This window comes from Lygodium microphyllum, chromosome 17 (genome assembly GCF_053477565.2).
Source record: "Lygodium microphyllum isolate KBCC chromosome 17, Lygodium_microphyllum_v1.1.10, whole genome shotgun sequence".
Taxonomy (NCBI): Eukaryota; Viridiplantae; Streptophyta; class Polypodiopsida; order Schizaeales; family Lygodiaceae; genus Lygodium; species Lygodium microphyllum.
Window position 1 is genome coordinate 48,231,625 of NC_141151.1, and position 26,698 is coordinate 48,258,322.

Below are 26,698 nucleotides of genomic sequence, written 5' to 3' on the forward strand. Positions count from 1 at the left end.
TCTCTCTCTCTTGCTCTTTCAACTTTACCCCAACCCTCGGGCCTCTCAAGTCTTCCTCTCAACTTTTAAGAGTCGAGACTTAAGCATCTCTTTTATTTTCTCGTAAATGACTCAAGCATCTCTCTCTCTCTCTCTCTCGGGCCTCTTTATCCATCATCGGCTCCATGAATTGTGAGAAGCACGAGGCCTTCAATTTGCATGCGATCCATATGGAGAGGGACACAAAGAAGTCCAACTCCCACCATTGGACATGCAAGTATTGCGGGAAGCGCTATACAGGTGGTACAACTCGACTTCTCCAACATTTTTCCACAAAGGGGAGGGCAAGTTGCTCCATGCAAGGAGATCCCTCAAAACATTGCGGAGGAGATTCTCGCCAAGATGAGAGGTGGATCCACAAGAGGAGGAGGAAGTGGCTTATTGGCACCAACTCCTATGCTTACTAACGAGGAAGTATCCAATGTGGGTGTATCTTCAATCGATGTGGGAGAGGCCTCTACCATTGGTGGTGGGGGCTCCACATTCGCATCCGGCTCCGGTAAAAGACAAAGAGTGAAGGCTCATGCGGTGTTGGTCGTCTCTCTCTCAAGCTCTTGGTAATGTGCGTGGATTGGTTGCTTTTCTTAGAGAAAGGCAACAAATTGCGGACATTGAAATTGCATGCATGGTGATTGAGTGCAATCTTGCATTCAATGTCCTAAAGCAAGAGAAATGGAAGAAGATGGTAAAAGCCATTGCCAATGTGGGTCCATGTGAAGGATGGACTGGTGTCACATACAACGATATGAGGATGAGAAAGATTGATGAAGAGAAGGAGAGGATTGATAGAGCCCTTGATCCTATTCGGGCTGCATGGATAAAATATGGTTGCTCCATTTTCACTGACGGATGGATAATCATAAGAAATAGGGCATCATCAACAAACTTGTCTCATGTCCGCTCGGCACTTACTTTTTGCGGGCCGTAGGTATCGGCAAGAGGGGGAGAAAAACGAGGGGCGCATTTCTCTCCCGCCACATTCGACAAGCTATCATTGAGGTATACATTGCAATTTGCGTTTTAAATTTGTTTCACTTTCTTTCATTATGATAATAGTATGATTCATAATTGAAGTTTGATTTATACATAACTTGTAATTTGTAAATTGTGGTTGTAGGTGGGCCCCTCAAATGTAGTGCAAGTTGTTACCGACAATGCATCAAATTGTCGGCGCATGGGCGGTTTGCTTGAGGCCGAGTTCCCTACCATTGTGTGGACTCCATGTGCAAGTCATTGTTTGGACTTGCTTATGGAGGACATTGGAAGCTCAAGTGGGTGAAGAGGGTGGTCTACAAAGTGACATCAATTGTTACATTCTTAATGGTACAGGTAAAGGTGCTTGCGATGTATCATGAGTATAGTACACTGGAGTTGAAGAAGCATTTTTTAACTCGCTTTGCTTACATGCGGTTATTGTTGGAGCGCTTTTATGAGGTACAGTTCACCTTGTGCGAGACAGTGGTGTTCACTCTATGGAATGATTAGGATGAGCATGAGACAGAGGAGGCCAAAGGCATATAGCGCTTGTGGCTTAATGAGCAGTTTTGGTAAACAGTCCGTGCGGTTGTCATTGTCGTGACTTCCTTTTATAGGGTGTTACATATGAGTGATTGCGAGAGGTCCACCATGGGCCTTCTCGTTCACTTCGTTAGATCGGCACTTGCGGAGGCACATGCTTGTACAATGATCACAGAGACATAGCATGCACATGTTTTAGAGATAGCAGAGAGGAGATGGGCGTGGATGCATAAGTCCATCTATGGTTTTACTGCATCGGTACATCCGGCCTACAAGTCACCGGCGGTTATGGATGATAGAGAGTTCCGTTCAGACCAGCTTGCTTATTTGACTCGTGTGGTCTCTGTGGATGACCACAATGCAGTGCTAGGTGAGCTAGGATGCTATGTAGATCAGAGAAGGCATGTGGCTTTTGCTTCTTCCACTTGTTGGAGGAGAGAGTCACTTGTGAAGCCTTTATTTTGGTTGCAAAACTTTGGATACGCACTGGGGATCCTTCAGACCTTAGCCATGAGGGTCCTTGCCCAGGATTGCTCTTCGGGTGCATGTGAGAGAAACTAGAGTTTCTATTTTCTCATTTACGCAAAGATTCGTAATCGGCTTAGCACATGACAGTTAGAGTGGCTAGTCTATTGCTGCACTAACTTATGCATGATGAGGGCTATGATGAGCATGGGTAGTTCGAAGCAGGTAAAGTTTAAACACTTAACCATAACATGTAAAATTTGTTGTTTTAACTTTTAAACTTTGAACTTTGAAGTTTAAACTTTATTCTTTACAATTTGGACTTTGGCAGTTACAATGATCAATCTTTCGTGCATCACTGCATTGTGTTGGTGAATGTTGATACATTCAAGTTGACGGGGCGATACTCTTTTGAGTATACATAAGGAGGTGGACGAGGAGAAGGAGCTGATTTTTGCAGAGCTCTATAGAGAGCTTATAGTAGCAGATACTTGTGACACTCGCAATCAGCGTGCTCGTGGGTGAGGAGTTCGAGTAGGTGGTAGCAGGGGCATGGTCATTCGACGCTCTCTATCATTGAGGAGGGGTGGTTCGAGTAGCTTGCAGACATATGTAAGGCGGGGCTCTAGTAGCTCACATCCTATGCCTTATGATGACATCCCCCCCTTGCCTATAGAGTTGCCATCTAGGGAGCCATCATTTGATGATGATGGTAACCTCATCAGTGAGGATGAGTATGAGTGTGTCTCATCATTGAATGCCAAGGAGTAATCTTTAGACTCTTTTGATGAGCACTCAGATGGTTCTAATGATGATGATGATGATGATAGTGATGCTTCATCATAGATTCATAGGACATAGTTTTCTTTTTTTTTTGTATGAGATATACTAGACTGTAGTTGTATTGCATGTTTTACGTAGCCCAAGCGACTGCGATGGTCACTCTCATGTATTCATCTTATTCTGTAATGAAATGGCTATTTTCACTTTAAACATGTATTCTGTGATCTATCATTTAATGATTTATGATTTTTGTTATTAAAGAAATCATCTTAAAATTTTTTTGTACTAATATCGTAGCGTACCTTATAAAATTATAAGGTACCAATTAGTACCATACCATATCGTACCTTTCGTACCTGACAACTATGAATGTATCACATGATTCACATGAGTACCAATAACTCTTACATAGGATTGATAGCATGAATGAAGTCACATCCATTAAACTATACAATTGATAACAAATTCAGTCAAATGATCACCCATTTTGAGAGGTTTACGCATTATAATCATATGTTAGATGCAAAGTTTAATCAGATGATTGCCAAAAGGGTCCTTTGATTTGGCCGATCGAGGAATTTCAGGATGTTCTTAGGTAAGCATATCCAATTTTGATGGAAGTCATGATCGAGGAATTGTAGGATGTTCTTACGTAAGCGTGTCCCATTTCAGTGGAGGTTGTGAACTTCCCTTCGCATCTCTGGCGGCTTCTTACTCTAGTCTTGTGCTCTCTTGGATAGGTATTGATGGAGCCTTGCTTGGCATCTTGTAATTGAAATAGAGCTTGTCTGCTCTAGAATACAAGCAAAGCTTGACCGGCTAAAACACATTTTCAAGCTCTTGGTATACATCCCTTGGTTTGTGAGTTGAAATGGGGGATGTTTGCAAGCCATAGTTTTAGATGTGTAGATCACTTTATATATGAACGTAATCATGATCCTGAGGATCATAACATCACAGGGATCCAAAGGTTGAGACGCATATGCAAGTGCATGAGCCTCAAATTTTATCTTGGTAGCAACATGTATCTCCTCTTGCACCTACTAGGCAAACTAGAAATAAAGTTTTTATGATAGCAAGCTTGAAGATGAGCCTCATCCTTCCTATTGTGAAGAAGCTTCAAAGGAAGCTCCTTGGATGGCAGTAGTGAACTATCATCCTCCCCACGAATCTCGTTTGGCTCCTATGTGTACATTCTCATCTAATGTTACTCAAAAGTTTTAGTGAAGGTGCAAAGGATTTTATTCTAGGTCCCAATTGTCTGATATGCATGCAATAGGTGTGGCTCATAAAAGTACTTCTAATTCCCTTGTAGTTTGATGCTTAGGGAAGATTGCTTCCATAAAGGGATGCTTCTCGTAATCCTTGGGCATCAATTTTTGGCTTGTAGAGGGCTGATCTTGTGGATGTTATTCTTAGTGAGATGGAGGGGTTCCATGATGGTAAATTTGCAGATCCCAAGGGGAAAGCACTGTAGCAATAGTTTTCTCTTACTTGTTTATCGTGAGGATAACATTATGGAATGTCAATGGTGCCTTGTTTGGGAGCTAATTGTGTAAATGTGAAAGACTTCTATGTTGGAGATTGGGATATTTTTTGTGTAGTGGAACCCAAACAACACTCAGTGGCTGGTTCCCTTTATGTATATAAGATTTTACGGTGTTCTTCAGTGGTCGTGTTCCTTGTAGATCTGAGGTTATGCTAATCGTTTGCTCTTGCAGCCATCTTCGATTCGCTAGGATAATTGAGGCAGATTCATAATTGTAGAGTCACCTATGAGGGTGTGGCTTTGTGGGTGTAAAGGTGTGTGCACCACACAACTCGGGATCGTCGGGAGCTTTGGGAGGACTTGCAATATCTCTTTATGGCTCATCAGGGTTTTGTGATGTGAGACTTTAATACTTGTGAGCATGCTGAGTAGGCGACTTTGCCTCACTCTATGATGGATGGTCCTAAGCGTGAGGCATCGGATGCTCTAGTGACCGCGCCATTGAAACAAGATATATGGTCATGGCTCTAGCTTTTTGAGCTCGGATTTACCTATTATTCTCTTTAGGATTTTGGTACATGGGCTAGAGTGGACATGATATATGTTTGCCATAGTGATTCCTTTCTTTTGTAGTGCTTAATATGTGGGTGGAGAGACAACATGTCCTTTAAGACCATTATCCTTTGGTCTTGGAAATGATTTATCAGCTGATGGATGCTTTCAAGGCCTTGCTTGCTCATTTGACCTTGCCATTCAATAAGTTTTTCTTGTTGCATGAACGTTTCTCAAGATACATGTAACAATTGATTGCTTTGTTTGGCTGACAGGTCCTATCTGAGGGTACGGATGCATGATCAATCTATTCGGATAATGCATATGCTTTGTCTAGAGCATATAGGATTCAGCAAGCATCTACATTCACAGCTGAATTACAGCATTTGCAATCTTTATTGGAGCATTCTTTGACCTTGCAATAGGCTGGGGACGCATTTGATGAATTGGCTACTTATTTAGAATGGTTGAAATGTAGAATTTAGGCTGTTCAAGATAAACAATATGCAAAATATAAACTATTGTTCCATTTGGATGCTTTGTATGATAACAATTGTCAAACTCATCAGTTTTTGGCTGGCCTTTGTTAAAATTATGCTCATGAGAATATTGTATATTTGTTGGATACACAAAGCGCTGTGGTCACTGAGCCTCAGTCTATAATTCAGATGTGTGTTGAGTACTATAAATCTTTGTTGGTTCCACAAGAAATTCTCACTGATGCTGTTCATGCTGCCGCCATTACCTTTTAGGCATGGTACATAACTAGATGAAGCATGAATGGGCGGATTTTATGGAGAGAGATATTACTGAGGTGGAGGTTGAGTAGGTGTTGTCCCATCTTTTGTGCAGGAGAAGCCCTAGTTGTGGGATGGCTTACCTAATGAACTACTTTTAGCTTATGGTAGACTAGCTTAAGGAACCGTTGGCTCGACTTTGTTAGCATATTGTAGTGCTTCGTTTATTACTAAATGTTGCTTGTCTGCAAACTTTGAAGTAGTCGAGACCATTTCTGTTATAGGATCCTTGTGTAGAATCTTCTCTAAGATGTTGCAGAAAGTATTTCCACAATTGAATCAGCTGTGTTAGTATGGTTTCATTAAGGGTAAAAATATCATGCATAATATTCAGAATGTTCTAGGAATAGATTATGCTAAAACCTCTAGACAATAGGTGGTTATGATTTAGTTGGATATCGAAAAGGCATTTGATCATGCTAGCTAGTCCTTTCTTCAACAATTAATGTCTACCATGGGTTTTGGTCTTAGAATGACATCTCTTATAGATACCATAAGCACTAATGCAGTGGCACACATTGCGCTACATGGAGGGCAGTGATGAGATTGCTCTTTCTCACTCCCTTGTTAGGGATGCCCCTTTTGTCCGTTCTTGTTTACATTGGTGACTCATATGATGCTCTCCTTGTTGGATAAGTTGGCTATTGATGGTGAGGTCATTAGACTAGCTCTTTTAAGTGGAGCTAAACTTTTGGGGTAGTCTCTCATCGATGATTCATTTATGTTTCTTAAGGTTGAGAGGCCCAATTTGGATAGGCAATGGCTGTTTGGAGCATGCTTGGTCTAGGTTTGGGCCAGTATATCAATGCACAAAAATCCACTTTGATTAGTTGTAGTATGTACATAGAATGATTTGGGTTGGTAGTGGGGCATTGTTCCTTGAGGAGGGGTAACTCGACACTTGGGTTACCCCATCGGGGTGGATATGACTCCTCATGCTTTGCTTGACTGGATGTCTTCACGTACTCATGATAAGTTTTTATGTAAATCCTAGGGTTAGCATCTACATGTGTGACTGAAACTTAAGTAAGCAATCATGATCAACATGGTCTCTTATTTTTTCCCTTTGCTCCCTTGGACGTGAAAGTCATTGCAAGAACTAGTGCAGTTCATCTCCTTTATACTTTGTTGCTTTGTAAGAAGCAAGGAAATCAGCTGGGTCAAGTATGGATATCTTGGGAACATGTTACTACGCCAAAATGGTCGGAAGATGTTGTCTTTTTGGATGTCAAAATTCGGAAGATGTTGTCTTTTTGGATGTCAAAATTCATATAACGGCTTTGCAGTGTGCCCTCTTGCTATCTTTATGTACTCAACATCATCCTTGGACAAATATATTGTCTTTTATTGAGGATATTGGCATTTCACATGGGTGTACTACTTTCCAAGCCTCATGGTTAGAATGTTTTGAATTTGGCACACGATCATCCAAAACTTTAGAGTCTTTTCTTCTTACCCACTTGATTGCATCATGGCAAGAGATTCTTTGCTTCACTCGTTGACACCCTCTTGGTTTTAGAAAGAAAGCTAATTCCTTATGAGCAAAGGTTTTGGCTATGTCGGGGCTGTTGGATTGGCTTGACAAGCACATGCAAAGGGATAGATTCAATCGGATGGTAAGATCGGGCTTAAAGACTATTTAGGATGTTGTTATTCTGTGGGCCACATTCAAGGGTTTATTCTTTCCGTCATATTCGTTAGTACGTTGTCATGTAGTTACATGTTCAATGAAAAAAAACCAAGGAAAAGACATCTATATAAATATTCCAGATACATTTATAAGGTGCTCATGCAAGTCTTGAATTTTATTTAGATGATCCTGCATAGAATTACCTTCATATATCTACACAGTCTCAAGCATGCTTATAGGATACTTACTCAGGATGCGAATAGGTTTTTCAAGACCTGTAGAATTAGGAGGTGCTTCTCACAACATAAAACATATGTTACGACCTTTCATGTACATACAACGACAACAACAACAATTACAACATCAATAACAACTATAACAACAAATTCAACAACAGTCTTATGTGCAATATGACATCGGAGCAACCAAAGCAATGGAGGTTGTAGAGAACTAGATGAAGCTATTTGATTGCAAGAATATTTTCAGTTATCTAGATTGAATTCTTCGGGGTCCCTACTTGCATGATGAGTCAGTACTTTGTACAACTTGTGACTCCTGTATTGAAGTCGTGCATTAATGAGATTTATGTGCAAGATTTTGGATGGTCAGAATTCAAGAAAGCTTTGAAAGAAGAGTACTACCTTGAAAACTTAGGGGTGATTACCCGTCGGTCTTTTTGAGAGTGGATTCATAAGCCCAACAAAGGGCTGGCCGCATCTAAGCTTCTATGGGAGTTCGAGCTTAAATTTAGTCAGTTAGAAGCTGCGGAGGAGACGGATTTGGAGCTTGAGAGGGTTAAGCTATTTCTACAAGTAGTATACCTTGCACTACAGATGAATTAGTGAAGTTACTTGAAGATGGAACCAAATTGATGGGTGTAAAGATAGATTGGCAAGCAAGATATCAAGGATGTTGTTTCTATGTTGAATAAGAGACAAATGCGGCACATTAGATTGTAGATTGGCACTGTTACTCTAGTCTTGTTATAGTCCCTAATCAATGTGGAATGCATAATAGGACTGCAGTGCCTCATACGGAAATACATCTCACTATTATAGGTAGTGTGGAAAATACCTAATATCTCATTAGGCAACTCAGAAAATAATGACATAGAGACATGAGAATACATACCATAGCACTAATAATCAACAAATCAGAAACACGGATCAAAGAATATGCTGAAAATAGACAGAAACACAGAGAATCATGGCGGTAGTTGCTAGATCTCATATGTCATCATGAATATCCATCATACAACAAGTCATAAGCATTAGCAATGAGCAAAAAATGTGAGACACCCATAATATCTCTTGAGGCCACGCTTGAAAAATGCCTACATAACTACACTTCATGAGGCATTTTAAGTCTACTCATCTCAAAGGCAAAAGTTGCTATAAGTTATGCCGCACAAATACTTCGTGGTATTTGGTGCCAATTGTGGACCTAGGTTATTCATTTGGCTATAAGTATCAGCTTGGTGACACTAGAGAAGAGGTGTTTAATGGTACCTAACGCCAATCCGATGGTCAAAGATGGCACATAGACACTCGGAAATGGAAGTTGCCTAGCCAATTTAATTATTGGCCCATCAGATTATTTTTTTAGACACTGAAATATTTATTAGATTAATTTCAGTGTTTAAAGATTGAAAATTAATATTTAATTATGAATAATGTTTGGGAAGGTTGTCACTTGTCAAAAATGCCCATGCAAGACTAAAAAACATCTTTAGAGGCTGGAGAGAGATATTTTAGTGCATTCACCCTCTAAGAGAGAGGGAGGAGATGCTATTGGTCTGATTTGCAGCATAGAGAAAATAGTAAAGACTAAGGTAATAGATCATGCTAAGGGCAAAGATAACGTGTCAAGCCAATGGCTAACACTTGGCACGGCTTGGTGGATGGTGGCATAGCCATGACCTGAACCTTTGTATGCCATGGTGTCAAATGCCTTATCCAAAATTGACATATCTAATGAGAAAAATTATGCATTACTCATAGCCTTGCACCATGAAGTAAGCCATAAAGGGGAATGATAAGTAGAGTCTCTCTAGTAGGATACTTATAGCCCTCTATTGCACTTGCATAATCCTCTCAAAAGATAGTCACAAAACACAGGCATACATATCACAAGTATGATGGAAAAGAACAAGTTTGATAGTGATGGGCAAAGAACCTCATGAGCTGTGAGGCTCATGAGTATCATGAGAATCCGTGATAGATTGCTTCTATGCATGCTGCTTATGTGATACAAAAGGTAGAATATCAACTTCATGAATTCTATCAGATGTAAGCTCCCTTATCTTAATCTATTTACTAATATCATTCAAAACTTTAGTGATATCAGCCTTCACAACATCATAATCTGAGGATTGAATTTCAGCATTGTCATGTTTCTTGACACTTTGCAACTTAGTAATCATACCCAAAAGTCTATCATACTCAACCTGCATTCTTTTAAGCTTATCCTTGAGAACATTCTTCTCATGAATCAATACTTCCAAGTTTTCAGAAACAAATGACTGTTGCACAACTGCATATGGCCAAGAGATAACTTGAGACATTCACGCAGCAATAGAAACCCATTGATCATGCATAACCCTAACCAATGCATTCTTCACTATGGTAACAACAATTTGTATAAACAGTGATCTATCAAGATCTACATCCAAATCTTGTAACATTTGAACCCTTTCATCAATATCTTGAACCCTTTCATCAATATCTTGACTTTGTTGCATGGTAGTAATGGTTACTTGCACCAAATTGCTACTTTCTTGTATCAGGTCATTGTTCACCTGTATCAGGTTAATTGTCACTTGCAGCGGTGAATTTGCTGCTTGCAGCGGTGAACTTGCCACTTGTAGCAGTAACCTTATTTTCTACTGCGATAACCTTGTTTCTTGCTGCGGCAACCGTGTCTCGTGTAGTGGGATTCCGATCTCCCGTAGCAAGGTTGCAATTGCCTTCATCAAGATTGCGGTTTCGTGTAATAGGAAGAACATCTGTTTTTCCCATTCGAGACAAATAAATACTCTTGCCAGCACTAAAACATCATCAACATAAGTGCAATGAAATATTGCCAACATTTGAAAACTATTTATCTCATAAAATTGGCAAATGACCATAATGTCCATGGAATTTAATGCTGCTTCAGGCATTGTAGCAGTGACTTGCATAAAATTGATTCCCACTACTTGTTGAACCTGTGAATCCTTTTGTGGCTTATCATAATCAGCTTGACTTAGTATTCGGAGTCTAAATCCATTAATTGCAGGTTTAACAATGTCTCCTTGCATTATAGCTAGAATGAAAGTGTTTGCAATTGCTGACAGGTGATGAGCCATAGTTCTATAGTACAACCCTTTCAATGGAATATGCTAGGGTTGAAAACTCATCATATACAATGACATCCATAATATGTCATAGAGAATGAAGATATAAAACCATAACAAAATAAGTAGATACTGCTTAGTGCTCCAATTGCAAATAATAATTGCATTGACTCGAAAATATGTCAATGATGCTCTAGCATTTTCATCATAATAAATGTATTGTACCACCCAATTTGTATTTTGAATAAGACATTGCATCGTGAAAGCAATATGTAAGATAATCCACAACAACTTGTATTTGCTGATTTTCAAGTTCTTAAAACTAGTGATCATCATGTGGTTGTCTTATTTGCTGTTTTTGAGGTTGCTGTAGCACTTTTGATTGTTTTTCAGCTTGCTGCAGTACATTTGTTGCTGTAGGAAGTATAGGAATTCAGTTGGCTGCTGTAGGTATTGTGGAAATTCAGCTTGCTATTGTAGATATAGGAAGAATGCAAGTTGCTGCTATAGGAAGTTTGGTTGTTGTAGGAAGTCAAATATTGTTGCAGGCATTCAGAGTCTTGCTACAAGAATTACTGAAATTTAGGTTCTTGTAGATCATTTTGAAGCTTTCTTGATACAAAAAATTGTAACATACTCTTGCTAGAAGCATCCACCTCATATAGAATCATCACTTTCATGCTAAAAACCAAACAACATGAATAACATAAACCATTTCTGCTATAGCATCAATTGCATAGATATCCACTGTAAGCACTTGCATACTTCCAAATGCTTCAACTTCAGTGATAGATTGATCAGAGTCCTCAAGAACTTCACAAATATCAGTCTAAATTGAAACATCAACAACTTGATCATTCAATGCATAGAGATCCTCAAGAATAGCATCTTGACTTGTAAGCATGAGAAAATACCAACTGTGTATGCAAATCAGCACTTTCATTATCTTTTTGTAAAACAACTTTCTCAAGAGCATTAATGACTTCAAAAGAATGAGAAACTTGGAAATCCATTGCATTCTTCACTTGAGAAACCTCTTATTGTAGTAATGCTTTCTCTTCTTGAAGTTGATTGATAACAAACAAAGCTTCAATTGTTGCAACGTTTTCTGCATTTCTCTCTTTTTCAAGCTCAATAGAAAGCCAATGAATCATCTTAGTTGGAGATCGAATCATAGAGTATACCTTATGTAGATTTTTAGAGAAACCATACAAACTAATTGTATTTTGCGATTCTTGATATTCAACCAACTCTTGCAAAGGAAATGTAGTATCAATCTTGTAATCTTGCTCTTCCTGCAAAGGAATTATAGTGCTAAGCTTGCAATCTTGCAATTCTTGTAGTGAAACACTGACTCGTTCTTCAGATGGAGTAATGCAATGACGTGAAATATTATATTGCATGCTGGAAGCATTGGTATTGTGAACAAATACATCCAAAGATGGTGCATTTTGCACTACGAGGCACTTCTTCAAGTTCTTGCAAAGTTTCTTCATAATTGCATTATCTTCCTTAACATCAATAAGAGAACCAAGAAAATAATCCATGATGACATCATAATGCTCAAACTTATCATCCATAATAGCATCTTCTTGAATACACAACTGATCTTCTTGATCATGAATTTGATCATCTTCATTGTTCATAACTTCTGACTTGTTTTCTTTTTCATTAAAGTTGATTGGAGATTGATTATGGCAGTTTGCAAAATACCAAAATATGAAAAATACATTGAGATTATTGATGTAAAGTATGCAATGATCCACTCTCGTTGGCAAGTTGCTCTATTGGGTTTGGGGCACTTCAGGATTCTTTGCTTCTTTAGCTCTTGTATTCTCTCGCTGCCTTTACCTCAATCTTTGGCAATGGGTAAATAACACCAATGATCATCATCATCACTTGAATTTGAATCAGAATCGGAATCCAAAACATCTTCATATCTTTCCTTGAGCTTTTTAATTGCTATAAGTAATCTCCCAACATGCTTAACACTTGAATAAGACTTGCCTTTCTTGCCTTCATGATCATCATGCTATTCATAAATATCATGAAGAATATCCTCAAAAGAATCCAACAAAATGATGCAAAGATCTTAACTACAAATGCTTCTATGCTATTTGATGTACATGTTAGAGCTTATGATCTATGTCTAGGAAGCTTCCATAGTTTGTTTATAAATGATATTGATTTTGGTTCCTCAACCACAGTTGAAGGAGCTCCTAACTCAGCCCTAACAATCTCATGTAGGACCAAAGCCTTATTTGATCATCTGGGAAATCATTGACATCAATGGTCTTTCCATCGATCTCCATCCATCATATGTGTGGCATAATCTACTATAGTAGTCAAGCCAAGGTCCATATTTATACTTCTATGGTAGTGTGGATGTGATCATAGTATCAAATAGCCATAGCTTAGTGAGGACGTCAAATTGCCTGGTTGAGGGGTCATTATGATATAACAATCCAAGTACATTTGATTGCTTTAGTGTTGTTTTTAGATGGAGGATTGCAAACCACTCTTCTATAGAAGGAAGCGTTTAATTTTCTATTGACAATGCAGAAGAAAAGTATGATGCCATAGTATGCCAACAATGCTTAATGTAGGAGAATTATATGATACCGTATTATATGTTGTGAGGATATGTATTTTTAAAATCTCACTTAACGTGTGGATTAATTTTTAATCACATGGTTAAGTAAATGTTGCACATGTGAGGTGTAATTGGGGTTATAGTAAATTTAAGAGCCCAGGATCCGAGGAAACGACGGGATGTCAAAAGAAAAAATTGCTGTAAGTTATGCCGCATAGGTACTTGGTGGTATCTGTTGCCAGTTGTTGGCCTAGGTCATTCATTTAGCCATAAGTGTTAGTTGTTTGGTGACACTAGAGAAGTGGCGTTTAATGGTACCTAACGTCAATCTGATGGTCAAAGATGGTGTAGAAACACTCGGAAATGGAAGTTGCCTGGCCAACTTAATTATTGGCCAGTCAGATTATTTTTTTAGACACCGAAATAATTATTAGATTAATTTTTAGTATTAAAGATTGAAAAGTAATATTTAATTATGAATAATACCGGAAAAACCATTTGGAAAGGTTGACACTTGTCAAAAATGCCCATGTAAGGTTGAAAAACGTCTTTAGAGGCTGGAGAGAAGCATTTTAGTGTATTCAATCTACTAGAGAGAGGGAGGAGATGCTGCTAGTTTGATTCGTAGCCATTGGAGGATCTTCTGAGGCAGCCAGGGGCAAGAGAAGACGAATAAAGCAGGTGATAGCATTTGCAAGCCATTGCATCTACAAGCTATTGAGATAGGGCAGTAGCAGTAAATGACTGATTTTCTTCAGTTCTTCGCGAGGAAAGTCTGAATTTTCTCTCTCCTCAACATTCTCTCTCATCTCCTAACCTTTTCATAGTCTTGCTCTGAACATTACAGCATTGAGATCACCAAAGGTTGAGAAATTTCAGATTTTTTTGCTATAAACCTTAATCTACAAGCAAAAAATTGGATTGAGCAATAGCCTCCAGAAGCATGCAAGAAATTGGAAGCTCCAAGACTTGGATTCAATAGAGCTGAAGCTGTTTTTAGTCAAATTCAAGTGGAGGGACCAACAAATCAATGAATTTGTGGCATTTTACATCTCCATCAGGCTAGTTGATTGCGCGAATGAAGGGGCAAATCAGATGAGAGACTTGTTGGTTATTTTGGACAGCAAGGGGAGTTGGAATACGGAAAGGGATTGGGAGAATCCCATTGTATATCAACTTCTTCAATTAAGTTAAAGAAATACCAAAAGGGGCACTAGTTTTGGGGCCAACAAGGTGTCCGTTGTCCAAGATTGTAAGTTATTTTGCATTTCTCACTTTTGTAATAAATGTTATTGTTGTAACTAAGTTGTGATCAGGGAAGTACCACCCATCCATGGAAGGAAGGCTAGTTTCATTATACCAACAGGTTGTGGGATGCTTTATGTAAGTATGCAATTTGAGGTGAGATCTAAGTATATAGACCCACAATGGAGAAGATGCATGCATAGCCCTTATGGAAAGCATTACTGATATCTCAAAGGCACTTAAACATTGGAACTTTTTTTCCTCAAAGCTCTTGCCACCATTGCGTGCTTGTATAGATAGCAATTGGGTGGGATGCGATGATAACAATGTTCATCATTGGTGTGCTTTAGGGATCATGTATTACTTGGCTTAACAAGTAAATGTTGTTGGATGCCTGCAAGGCATCATCTATAGCTACTTTGAAATGTGTATAAATTAGTTGCCTATTAGGTGATCTGTTCATAAGGACGTGAAATTTTGAGATACTTTAATCTTGTTGATAACATTTGATTAAGTTATTAATCAAATATGAAAGGTTGTTTAGCACATGTGATGCACATGGCAGTTATTTCATGGTAATAGGCCAAGGACCTTGAGGATGCAGTGGGTGTTAAAGGCAAAAGTGGTGATAAGTTATGTAATTGAGCTTTGAGAGTGAGTTGGTGTCAGATTTGACCTTGAGACAATTATTTGGTTAATAAGTGTATGGTGGCTCTAGAGGCTAGCATGCATTAATTAATTAATTAATGCCAATCTAAGGATCAAGAGAGATTGGGGACCACTCTAGGTTTTAAATGGCCTAGCTAATTTAATTATGGATGGGTATATTTTATTTTGGGCAGGGTCATAATGGTTGAAATTAATCTTTAGAATTGTTTAATTCTAAAAATTAATTAAATGGCTAGATAATGCTGAAAATGGGGTTTAGAAGGCTACTACTTGGCAAAAATGCCCATGCAAGCTGAGAAAACGTTTTTGGGGACTAGGTCTTAACCATTCAGTTAGTTTATAGCTTGAGAGAGAGAGAGAGAGAGAGAGAGAGAGAGGGAGCTATTGGTTCATTTTCTAATAAGAGAATAGTAATATATTGTAGAAAACAACCACCTAGGGGTTCAGTAGGCAAGGAATAGCAGGGAGTCACCTTCCAGGGGCTAGAAAGAGCATTGTTGATCAAGTGATAGCATTTTGGAGGTGCTTAAATATAGGCTAGAGCAAGCAACAGGCAGAATTTAGGGTTTTCTCATGAAGAAAATCGGATTTCTCTCTCATCTTGGATTTCTTTGACCTTCTCCAACCCATTCTCAGGAGACCTTACCATTTCTCAGCCATTTTGAGCAGGTCTCAGCCAAATTTGGTGGATAGCAGAGAGATCTCTACTATAAACCCTAAATTTCAGTAGAGATTAGGGTTTATGAGCCACCTAGGGACCGTGCCAATTGGTGAAGGCATCGTACATTGAATTCAACACTCGAAATTTGTGTAATTGTCAGGGAATTCAGATACCAACCCATTCATTATAATTTGGGTTAGCATGTGGCTAGTTGATGGTTCAATTTGTGCAAGTCCTAGGTGAAAAATCAAGGGGCGATCGGCCCTAATTGATTGGTGATTATTGCTAGAGTAAAGAGGCTAACAACAAAGGAGATTGTAAATCTCAGCTTGTACTCATTCCATTAGCAATCAAGTAAAAAAAATACCGAAAGGGGCATTGGTTTAGGGGCCAATAGGGTGTCCAATGTCCAACATTATTAAGGTAATTTGTGCATTTCATTTGCTGAGTGATGTAGTTAAGTACTTAATTAGGAAATTATTGCCCTTTTCAAAAAGGAAGGTTGGTTTCATGGTTCCATTTACGGGATACCACTCAATCCCTTGATTTGGTGGGCTCGAGGCACCTGATTAAAGGGCATAAGTTTTTCTCTAGTGTTGAAATTGTATTCAGTTGAGCATTACAACAAGAGTGTCTTCAGATAGTGAGATGGGATCAAGCATGGATGATGCCTCTAAATTTGAAAATTCACAAGTGTTGAACGAAATGCAATGCTTAATCTTAGACAAGGCATGTAGCATGGATAGTAAGTTGAGAATGAGGGAATCGGATAAGAGGTGGGTTCTTCTAGGTCTCTTGAAGCTGATGAGTAGCAAGAGCAAGAGGAATTTGTTGACCATTTTAAAGATCAGCTGATGATAGTAGCTAAAATGTTTGTATAATTGGCAAATTATCCTCAGTTCATGCAATTTTTGAATCCCTTAAAGGAGGGTAGTAAAGGCAAGAAGAGGACTAGCAAGAGCAAGAGCAATGACAAGGTGAGAGATTATTGCCGTGAATTGCAGCTTTTGAAACAATAGAAGTCCATCGAAAGCTTCGATTGTTGGTGCATTTGGCCCAACACACACTCTCTCTATGGAAATCTCTATTAGATGAAGCAACCCATTTTTGAAGTAAGAGGTAGCCTCATTTACTCAATTTCTCAAATGTTTTGGCCCCTAGTTATACATTACATGCAATTAATACATGTGTGGCTACATATAGGTTTGAAGGTCTTACATCATGTAGATATAATGAACCATGTGCACGGCTATAAAAAAGTTCATTAGAAAATTTTGAATTGAGTATGTAACTATTAGAACCTAGGATATCTGAATTAATTCACTTTGCCAACATGGCAAAGTAAAATATGAGCCTTAGGTCATGAAGTAATAAAAAAAGGATAATATAATTCTCATTTGGAGGAAAAAAAGTCTAAATTTCCTATTAACTCCTATAGCTTCCAAGATAAAAATTGTGATTCCAAGGTTCCAACTTAGTTTCCACAAATTAGAACTAAATTTAATCATTTTCCAACATATAGAAGTCTAGAAAAATAGTCAAGATTTGTATTAAGGTTAAGTGACCAACCTTCAAGGGTTTAGAAGGCTGCCACTTGGCAAAAATACCCATGCAAACTGAGAAAACGTTTTTGGGGGCTAGGTCTTAACCATTCAGTTAGTTAATAGCTTGGGGAAGAGAGAGAGAGGGAGCTGCTGGTTCATTTTTGATCAGAGAACAACAATTTGCTGCAGAAGACAGCTATCTGGGGGACTCAGCAAGCAAGGAACAGCAGGGAGTCACCTTCCAGGGGTTGGCAAGAGCATTGCTGATCAGATGACAACATTTTGCAGGTGCATGGCAGTAGGTGATTGCGTTAAATGCAAGCTGGAGCAGACAACAATCAGAATTAAGGGTTTTTTTACGAAGAAAATTAGATTTCTCTCTCATCTTGGCTTTCTCTTACCTTCTCCAACCTATTCTTAAGATATCTCACCATTTCTTAGCCATTTGAGCAGATCTCAGGTAAATTTGGTGGATAGTAGAGAGATCTCTGCTGCAAACCCTAAATCTTTGTAGAAATTAGGGTGTGACAACCACCCGGGACCCATGCCAATTTGTGAAGGCATTGTACACCGAATTCAACACTTGAAATCTGTGTAATTGTCAGGGAATTCAGATGCCAGCCCATTCATTGTAATTTGGGGCAACATTTGGCGAGTGGATGGTTCTATTTGTGCAAGTCCTGGGTGAAAAATCAAGGGGCAATTGGCCCGAATTGATTTGCTGATTGTTGCTACAACAAAGAGGCTAACAGCAAAGGAGATTGTGAATCTCAGCTTGTACTCATTCCATTAGCAATCAAGTTAAAGGAATACTGAAAGGGGTGTCAGTTTTGGGGCCAACATGGTGTCCAATGTTTGAGATTTGCATTTCAAGTTATATTCATTTGCTGATTGCTGTAGTTAAGTGCTTAATCAAGGAATTACCGCCTTTTCCAAGAAGGAAAGCTGGTTTCATGATCTATTTGTGGGACATTCGTAACAAACATCCACACTAATAGCTAGTGTTATGGCAAGGTGTGTGAGATTCAGCTTTTCATGCTTGAGATTGACTTGATCTCTGTACCTACTTAACATTGTCATAGGTGATTGAAATGTGTAAAAAAGCTCTTTCTTGAGAAAAGTTTCAAGCCTTTAGCAAGACTTTGGGCATACTCCCTTTTGAGAGTTGATCTACCGAGCTTATTTCTGTTCACATCATTGACTAGGGATTAACATGCCTGCATCTTCCTCTTTCATCATTCTCAAGCAGTGATACTTTGTTCCTTAGAGATAAAGCTTGTACATTCATTCACTATAGAATAGAAGCTGAGGTTATAGCTATGTGTTCTTATTTCAGTATGGCCTGTTTGGGATTAATTGATCATTTGATGCACAAGGCTTGTTTAGATTGGGATTTTATTACTTGGAAAACAATTGAGACTGACCATCTGTTGGCACAGAATGATACACAGAGAAAGTCAAGACATTTTCCACGGAAATGAATACTATACATTTGTTTAGATTGTTTCCTTGAACTCTGAAACTGTAACATTTTCTTTTTACAGTGCATCAAGCTATCAGTTTAAATCCCCCGAGACCAATGATTGGGCCTTGCTGGGATATCATGATGCACTGTGCATTTGAAATAACTGGCCATTTTCTATTTCTTCCATTGATAGGGCTTTTGGCATATGTGGATGCCATGGAATGTCTTTAATCATGCACTCTTATTTAGGTCTTCACCTCATGTTTCCATGGTGTCAAAGAGCTAATGCTTTTGAAAGTTTCATTATTGTTGTTCAATGAGGGTGGCCAAAGGCCTTAGAATCACTAGGTGATCTGCAATTGAGGTTTCCTGTAGGATGTCAGCATGGGGCTTCTGTACTGGCCATGTGGCCATCTGTATGACCTTTCTGTTTTCACCTGTATGAGGGAGGGAAGGAGGGAGGGAAGGAAGGATTCTAATTTTTAATTTCTGAATTCACAGCTAAAGTTGTTGCAGAGCTGGCCAAGGATGATTGCTTAAAAGCTGCTGTCTTTTGTCATCCCTCCCTTGTCACAGTTGAGGATATTAAAGGTGGGAAACCCTGTCAATCCCTTTCCTTACTTTTCCAAAGCATATCTGATATTTTCAAACGCATTTTCATCAAACATCTGAATTTTTCTTAATTAACAGCTTTTTGTTCAACCTTTGATTGCCACTACTGCTAATGATTTTCAGATTGAAATCTGAGAGGCTGCAAATTCACTTACTGTATTCCTTGAGGATTCAGTTTTGAGAGCCAAAAATAAAGAGGGTTCAAAGTTAGGGAGAGGCTTGGGACTAGATAATTAAGAATTTCCTTGCTCTCATTTTAGTCCATAAGTTCAAGCCTTAGTTCTTTCACCACAGAATACTGGTCTCGCCTCATTGTAATGACAGTGTTTGGTGCCTTAATCCTTGATCTTTTGGGACACATCTGTATCCTTGTGGAGTAAATAGCCATCATCTATGGAAAAGATTTCCACTTGAATCCATGTTGAACATCCCTTATTCTCCTCCTCCATTGTGGGCCCGTTCATTTGGATCCTTGTGTTCAATGTCCTCCCAGATTTTGGAGTATCTAGGATCAACCTAACATTTTCCCTTAATTGATTCAAGTGGATCATTCAGAAAATCAATTCATTAATCATTGCATTCTACCAAGGGAATTTGCTACTATATTGCATTGCCCTCTCCTATACCGTAATTCATATTTGAACTCTTGATGAAGTTTTGGCCTTACAATGCTTCAAATTTGTTAGATAAGGAAGCCATTTAGTGTTTTTGTAGTCAAACATAATTGTTTTTTTCAGAGAAAAGAGTGATTTTATTAGTAAATTCCCTGAAGATAAAATATCCCGAGGCAAAGTACAAATTATCCTTGTAAAAGAATTCCAAGGAATAACACCTATAAGATTAAAGAAAAGTCTACTACAAGGCCTAAATGAACAAACAATCTAGAGGTATATAAAATGCTGACACAAACTTAAGAAGTGCTAGAATCTCACATTGTTAGAAAATCATCCCTTTTAATAGTCCTTGGGTCTTGTAACCGCTCCCATCTCTCGTAGAGAGTGTAGATAATCTTTGTCCAAATCCTAGGGAGAGCCTCTACAATTGATATTTCCAATAACTCTCTCTATATCATGGATACATTTGATGGTGTAAATAAATGGGCAATGATACTAGCTATTAGCTTCCATCCATGACAATTCCCATTGGCCCACTCTTCGAGATACAAATGAGATGGGCTTTTAGTCTTTTTTTCCATGAGATCAAACCTCAATTTCTCCATCCTAGAAGGTTGGTCTCACCTCATTTTGATGACACTTGTAGAGTATGTAGCACCTTAATTCTTGATCTTTTGAGACATATGCTCTATCCTTGTAAATAACAATTATCTATGAAAACGTTTCTACTTAAATCCATCTTGAAATCCCTTGACGTTCCTTCTTCATTGTAGGTCTATTCATTTGATTTCTCGTTGTCAATGGTCTCTCATATTTTGAAATGTCGGAATTTATTTGACATTTTTCCTAGGTAAGTGATTCAAGTAGAGCACTAATAAGTTGAGCAAAACTCAATTTATTAATCATGGGGCATTCTACTAAGGATATTGGTTGCTATATTGAATTGCCATTTCTTGTACATTAATTTATGGACGAACTCTTGAAGGAGTCCGTCCATTTGACCTTGCTATCCTTTAAATTTGTTTCATTTTGAAGTTACTTATGCTTTCTTAGTCAAACATTACTTTTCTTTAGAATGAATGATTTTATTAACAAATCCACCTAGGACAAAATATCTCGAGGCAAATAACAAAATTAGCTGTCCAAGTGACTTCAAAGAAAGTAATAAGTATAGAATAAAAGTTAAACTCTATTACAAGACCTAGATAAACAACCAATTTGGAGGTCTATAATGCGAGACAATGTATGAGTCAAAGTTAAAAAAAGTGCTAGAATCCTAGATCTTGAGAAAATCATCTCCTTCTCTTTCTCATAGTCTTTGAGTCATGCTGTAGCCCATGGTTGTTAGGTATGAAAAGTAGGATATGGTATGAGACGATAACATATGATGCTTAATGGTACATTAAGATTTTTCATTTTTATCATACGATAAAAATACATTATTCTCTCCTTAAAGCTACTTGAAACCTAAATTTTTTGGACAAAAAGGTAGAGAAGTTGTTTGAATCTCAAACAACATAATTCATTAAAGAATCATACTAGCATAAGAAGCATTTAACTCATCCCAAAGTGCAGATTGGATCAGAAAAGAAGTATCCATTAAGTTGTTACCTGATGGTACTAATACATATGATATGGTACCTATAGTACAGTGTAGTATGAACCGTTTTGTATGCAATACTAGTACAACCATGTTGTAGCCTCTCCTATCTCTTGCATACACTGTAGAAATATATGTACAAATCTTGGAGAGAGCCTTTACAATGGATATTTTTGGAAAGGACTTAAAGGACATAATAAAACCAAAAAAAATTTATAGAGACATGTGATATTGTGGGTATTAGTCAAAAAGGTTATTGTGCTATCTCTAGATTATGGTTTAAAAATCTTAAATGTAATAGAATAACTACATTTGGGTTGCCTTGATCCCTTGCAATATCGGTTGCAAGGACTACCATGAATCGTAAGATTCCACATGTTTTTGGGGAATACATTCATATTGAAGCGTCTATGCCATACGAAAAGCCAAAAAGAAAATCTTGTTTTGAATACAATGCATTTAACAATATATGGGTTGATTTAAGAAGAGTGCAAATATCACTCCGACTAGTGGTCACAATACTTGGGATCCCTACCTCCAATGATCCTCACTCTCCGACACTCAATTGCTCTACCCTTGGGTATTTTGTACACTCTTACATTCATTTACAACATTCATTCACTTCAGAGTTTCTTGGCCCAAAAAGAAATGGAGAAGTCCTAAATCCGTCATCTCGAACTTTTGGTAAAGGGTTGCCTTTGTCTCTTTGACCTTTTGGGTATGAGCACCTGCCATAATCAAGTCATCAACATACAAAACAAACAACACATGACCACCCTCGGAAGTGTGCACATAAAGTTGCGGATTGGCCCTAGAATACCGATATCCCAACTTGGTCTGGAGAAACGAGTCAATCTTCTCGTTCTAAGCATGTAGAGCTTGCTTTAGGCCATACAAAGGCCTTCTTCAACCTGTAAACCTACCCTGTCTCATAAATACATTTGGATGTCCAAAATATTTTGTAAAAACTTAGGGTCAATATGTACAAATCTTGGAGAGAGCCTCTACAATGGATATTTCCAATTAATCTGTATCATAATTACATTTGGCTCTCCAAAATGTTTTGTAAAAACTTGGGGTCACACTGACACAAGTATAAATAGACGTAAGAGAGACATTTCATTTTATCGTATCAAGTCACAATACTAGAGTCTCTTTCATCTTCTCAAGCTCCCTTGCAATTTTCATGGCTTCTTGCCATCTCTCTCTCTCTCTCTCTCTCTCTCTCTCTCTCTTTTTCGTAAAAGGTAATTATATTAATTACGAAAAAAATACACGATTACTGGATTACAAGATACATGATGACACAAAGCCATCATGTGAAGAGGTTTTCTCTTTCTCTCTCTCTCTCTTTTTTCTGATTACAAGATACACGAGGGCCCTCGGCCAACATGTGGGGAAGCCCCGGAGTAATGCACTGAAAAAGTTACACCAATCATGGCAACGACCCAGAGGCAATTGCCATATGCCACGGATGCAAATCCTCTCGAGGGAGCAAGTCGGAGTGTCGGATGATATCCAGCTGCCAATGCAAGAGCCCTTTAAGCCTGGCAATATGTCGGGGTACATTAGAGGCCGAATCAAAGAGAAAAGCATTGCGCGTGGTCCAAATGTGCCAGCATCCCCAATATCTGAAAAAGTGAAATAAGATCTTCTCATGCAACTGTGGCGGTGCGGAATACTTCGGGCGCACAAAAACCCAATCGAAAGGAGTTAGCGAGGATCCCACCATCGCGCGCCAAATGAGCGACAAGAGTGACCAGATATTCTTGGCGAGCGGGCAAGAGAGAAAACGATGTCGGGCCGATTCCGCCGGTGTGGTACAGAAGAAACAATTGCCATTCGAGATGCGACGCTTGGCAAGGGCCGAGGCCAGAGGAAGACCACCAATCATTACCCGCCAAAGAAAAACCTTGCATTTGAAAGGTGTCTTATTTTGCCAGCCCTCCATCAGCGTTTTGTGCCACCATGACAGCGATTTCCGCAGTCCCCAAACAGTGTTAGCTTTCTCTCCCAGCCATTGGTGATCTTGAACAAGAAGATGATACACCTGATTAGTGGAGGCCTTTTCCAGACTCAGGCGGCCTGCAAGATCCCAGTCCTGCCAAGGGCGATCCACCGTCAAGGCAGGAAAGGGTTGCCGACCCTGAAGCTTCGACGAAAGCTGCTCCCACAAATCACGGTATCCACGCGGGATCTTAAAGAGTCGCCGAGCAGTCCGAAATGAGACGAGGACATTGCGAGTAGCAAGGGTAGCATCCGCAACCGACATCACACCTAAACGGGCCATGCGATTAAATCTTGGTCTGAGTTGATGTTTATCTTCCCATGAAAGGAGTCTCGATACTGCCAACAATTCCAGCTGAAAGGAGTTAGTCTGCAAGCGGTCCCCCCCTGGGTGCCAGCGGGCCTTTTGGAGCACCACTTTCCAAGAGCCGACCAAGTGCAGTAACAAAGAGGACGAGGGACTGGAAACACGAGAGTCAGCATTAAGGACATGCCACCAGGAGGCCCGAAGCCGTGTGTTGCCATGGCGGAGCCCGCTGTCCTCAAGAAAATAACGGGCTATGATGGACCAAGGGTGGTGATCCACACACATGGCACGAAAAAGGGACCAACGGAGAGCTAACATATGAGTGTGTGCATCCAAAATCGCTCCGCCACCCATGCGCTTAGGGGTACATGCGTGTGACCAAGAAATCCAGGAAATGCCGGCCTGCAGTGAGTCCTTCTTCCATAGCATGAAACGGATGGGATGAGTGAGGGCCTTCAAAGTAGTAGGAGTCCATGGCAACAATGGCAAGAAATACGTTAGCATTGGAAGCATGATTGTCTGGGCCACTTTGAGGCGGACATGGAATGGCCACGCTTGCGACTTCCAATACATAAACTTTGCTGCCAATTTTTGTGAAATCCACTCCAGCAGGGCTTTTGGCCGTACATCCACCCCCAATGGGTATCCAAGATGCCTGACAATGGAGCCATGGGAAACCACCTGGCCTTGCCAGCCTAAGGACTGCAAATCAGGCTCCGTACAACTGAGAAGGGCTGACTTAAGGGCATTGATGCGAAGCCCAGAGGCCTGACCAAAGAGTGTCCAAACATCTAATGCCCTTCGAATGTTGTCCCTGTCCGCCTGCAAAATCATAAAGGTGTCATCCGCCAAGGATTGGCTAACGAAGTGCTGACCCAACGGAAGAGACAGACCGGCCAGCTGGGCAGCCATGGAGGATAACATTGAAAGGACCGGGTGAGTCGCCAGGGCAAAGAAGAGGGGGCTCAAAGGACAATCCTGTCGGACCGAGCGTGCAAGGACAAATGGCTCTGTAACTCCACCATTAAGCATAACTCTGGAGGAAGCCTCAGCACTGATGGTGTAGATCAATCGGGACATTCGGGTACCAAAGCCCATGGCCGACATGAGGTCTGCAATGAAAGACCAGTCCACATAATCAAATGCCTTTTCCAAGTCCAATTGGATCAATACCACTTCCTGACCGGAGTGCCGCGCATAGTCAATGGCCATTTGCACATTTAAGATATTATGCAGAATGTTGCGGCCCTTAATGAAACCATATTGGAGAGGATGCACAATAGCTGGAAGGTGCTTGTGGAGCCGATTCGCCAGCACTTTGGAGTAGATTTTATACATGGAGCCCATCAAAGAGATTGGTCGCCAGTGTTGCAACTTTGACGGCGAAGGGACCTTTGGAATTAGTTTGATAAGGCCTTCTTTCCATGAGGAGGGCATGACCCCCGTTTCCCACACCTGCTGAAACATGGCCACCAATGGCTTCGCCAACTGCGTGGCCGAGGTCTGAAAGAATTCATTAGTGAGACCATCCCAGCGAGGGCTTTTATCATTCGGCAGGTGCAACAAAACGTCCATAACCTCGTCCTCGCAAATATCCGTCTCCAAAGCGGCTTGCATATCAACTGGAACCTGCTGGCGGACCAGATGATAGAAGACCGCACGGGCATGCGTAACCTGGCTAGAAGGCGAGGAAGAGGAACCAAGAAGATCCATAAAATAGTTTCTGCACATAGTGACAATGGTCTGCGGATCCGTGACCATGCGACCTTCAGAATCCTGGAGTCTGGTCAGATTTTCGTGGGGCGGAGATGCATGCAAGGCGCGAAAGAACTTATGAGACTGGCAGGTGTTATCTTGCATTGTGTCCATCAAGTTGTGCAGCTTGGCCTGTTGATAAGATTTCAACTGAAACACTTGAATAAGATGGGCCAACCGCCTCTCCAGAGACAGCAGAAAATCATCATCAGGGGAATCCAGGAGCAAGGAACGGACCAAGGCCAGTAAGTCTTCTGCTGCATGTCGACGCCGGCGGCAAAGCGAGGCATGATGGATCCCATACTGGCGAGCAACCCGCTGCACATTAGAGAGCAGCCTTGCAAATGAAGGCCAGCCCTCAGAGGCGAAGTCCAATAAGAACCTCTCAATCAACTGCTGCATATAGCCCTGGAAAACTGAATGCTTCAGATAAGAGGAGTTGAAGCGTAAAGGGAGCCTATCCAGGAATTGCACAAAAGGTGCAATAGAGTGTGCCCGCATCTCAAGCTGGAGGGGGAAATGGTCCGACAACGCATATTGCCGCAAGACCTTCATTTCCAGCATGTCGGGAAGAAAGTCATCGCCCTGCATGATATACATTCTGTCTAGCCGCGACCAGGTAGTTGCATATTGTGCGGAATGAAAAGTAAATCCTGAAAAAGAAGGGTGAAGCCACGACCAAAGATCTTGCTTGAGCACGTGCAAAGCAAAAGAACTCCACACCCGGCTTTCCGGCGTATCCATTACCGAATGCCCTGAAGTGGACTGAGAAGAGTCGACACACATATTGAAATCTCCCATCAAGAATCCCCTTCGGCCGAGTGACATGGAGCCCTGCAAAGTGGACCAAAGATCCCGCCGGGATGCGGGATCATTCGGAGCATAGAGGCCCAACAGCCATAAAATCTCGCCTTCAAATAAGACTTCGATCACCAGAAAGCGGCCCTGCACATCATTTTTAACAAGGATAGGCTGATATTTCTCATGGACAATCATCAGCACGCCCGAATAGTGCGTAG

General features: G+C 40.0%; 1 protein-coding gene across 1 annotated transcript in view; it reads left to right on the top strand.

Annotated features, from left to right (window-relative positions):
• LOC148021859 (endo-1,3;1,4-beta-D-glucanase-like) overlaps positions 1 to 26,698 on the top strand; it is a 171,665-nt gene that overhangs the window by 90,281 nt on the left and 54,686 nt on the right. Inside the window, exon 5 of the mRNA XM_087697384.1 lies at positions 19,286 to 19,375. Coding sequence (XP_087553510.1) covers positions 19,286 to 19,375 — 90 coding nt within the window. The remainder of the gene's footprint in view (positions 1 to 19,285; positions 19,376 to 26,698) is intronic.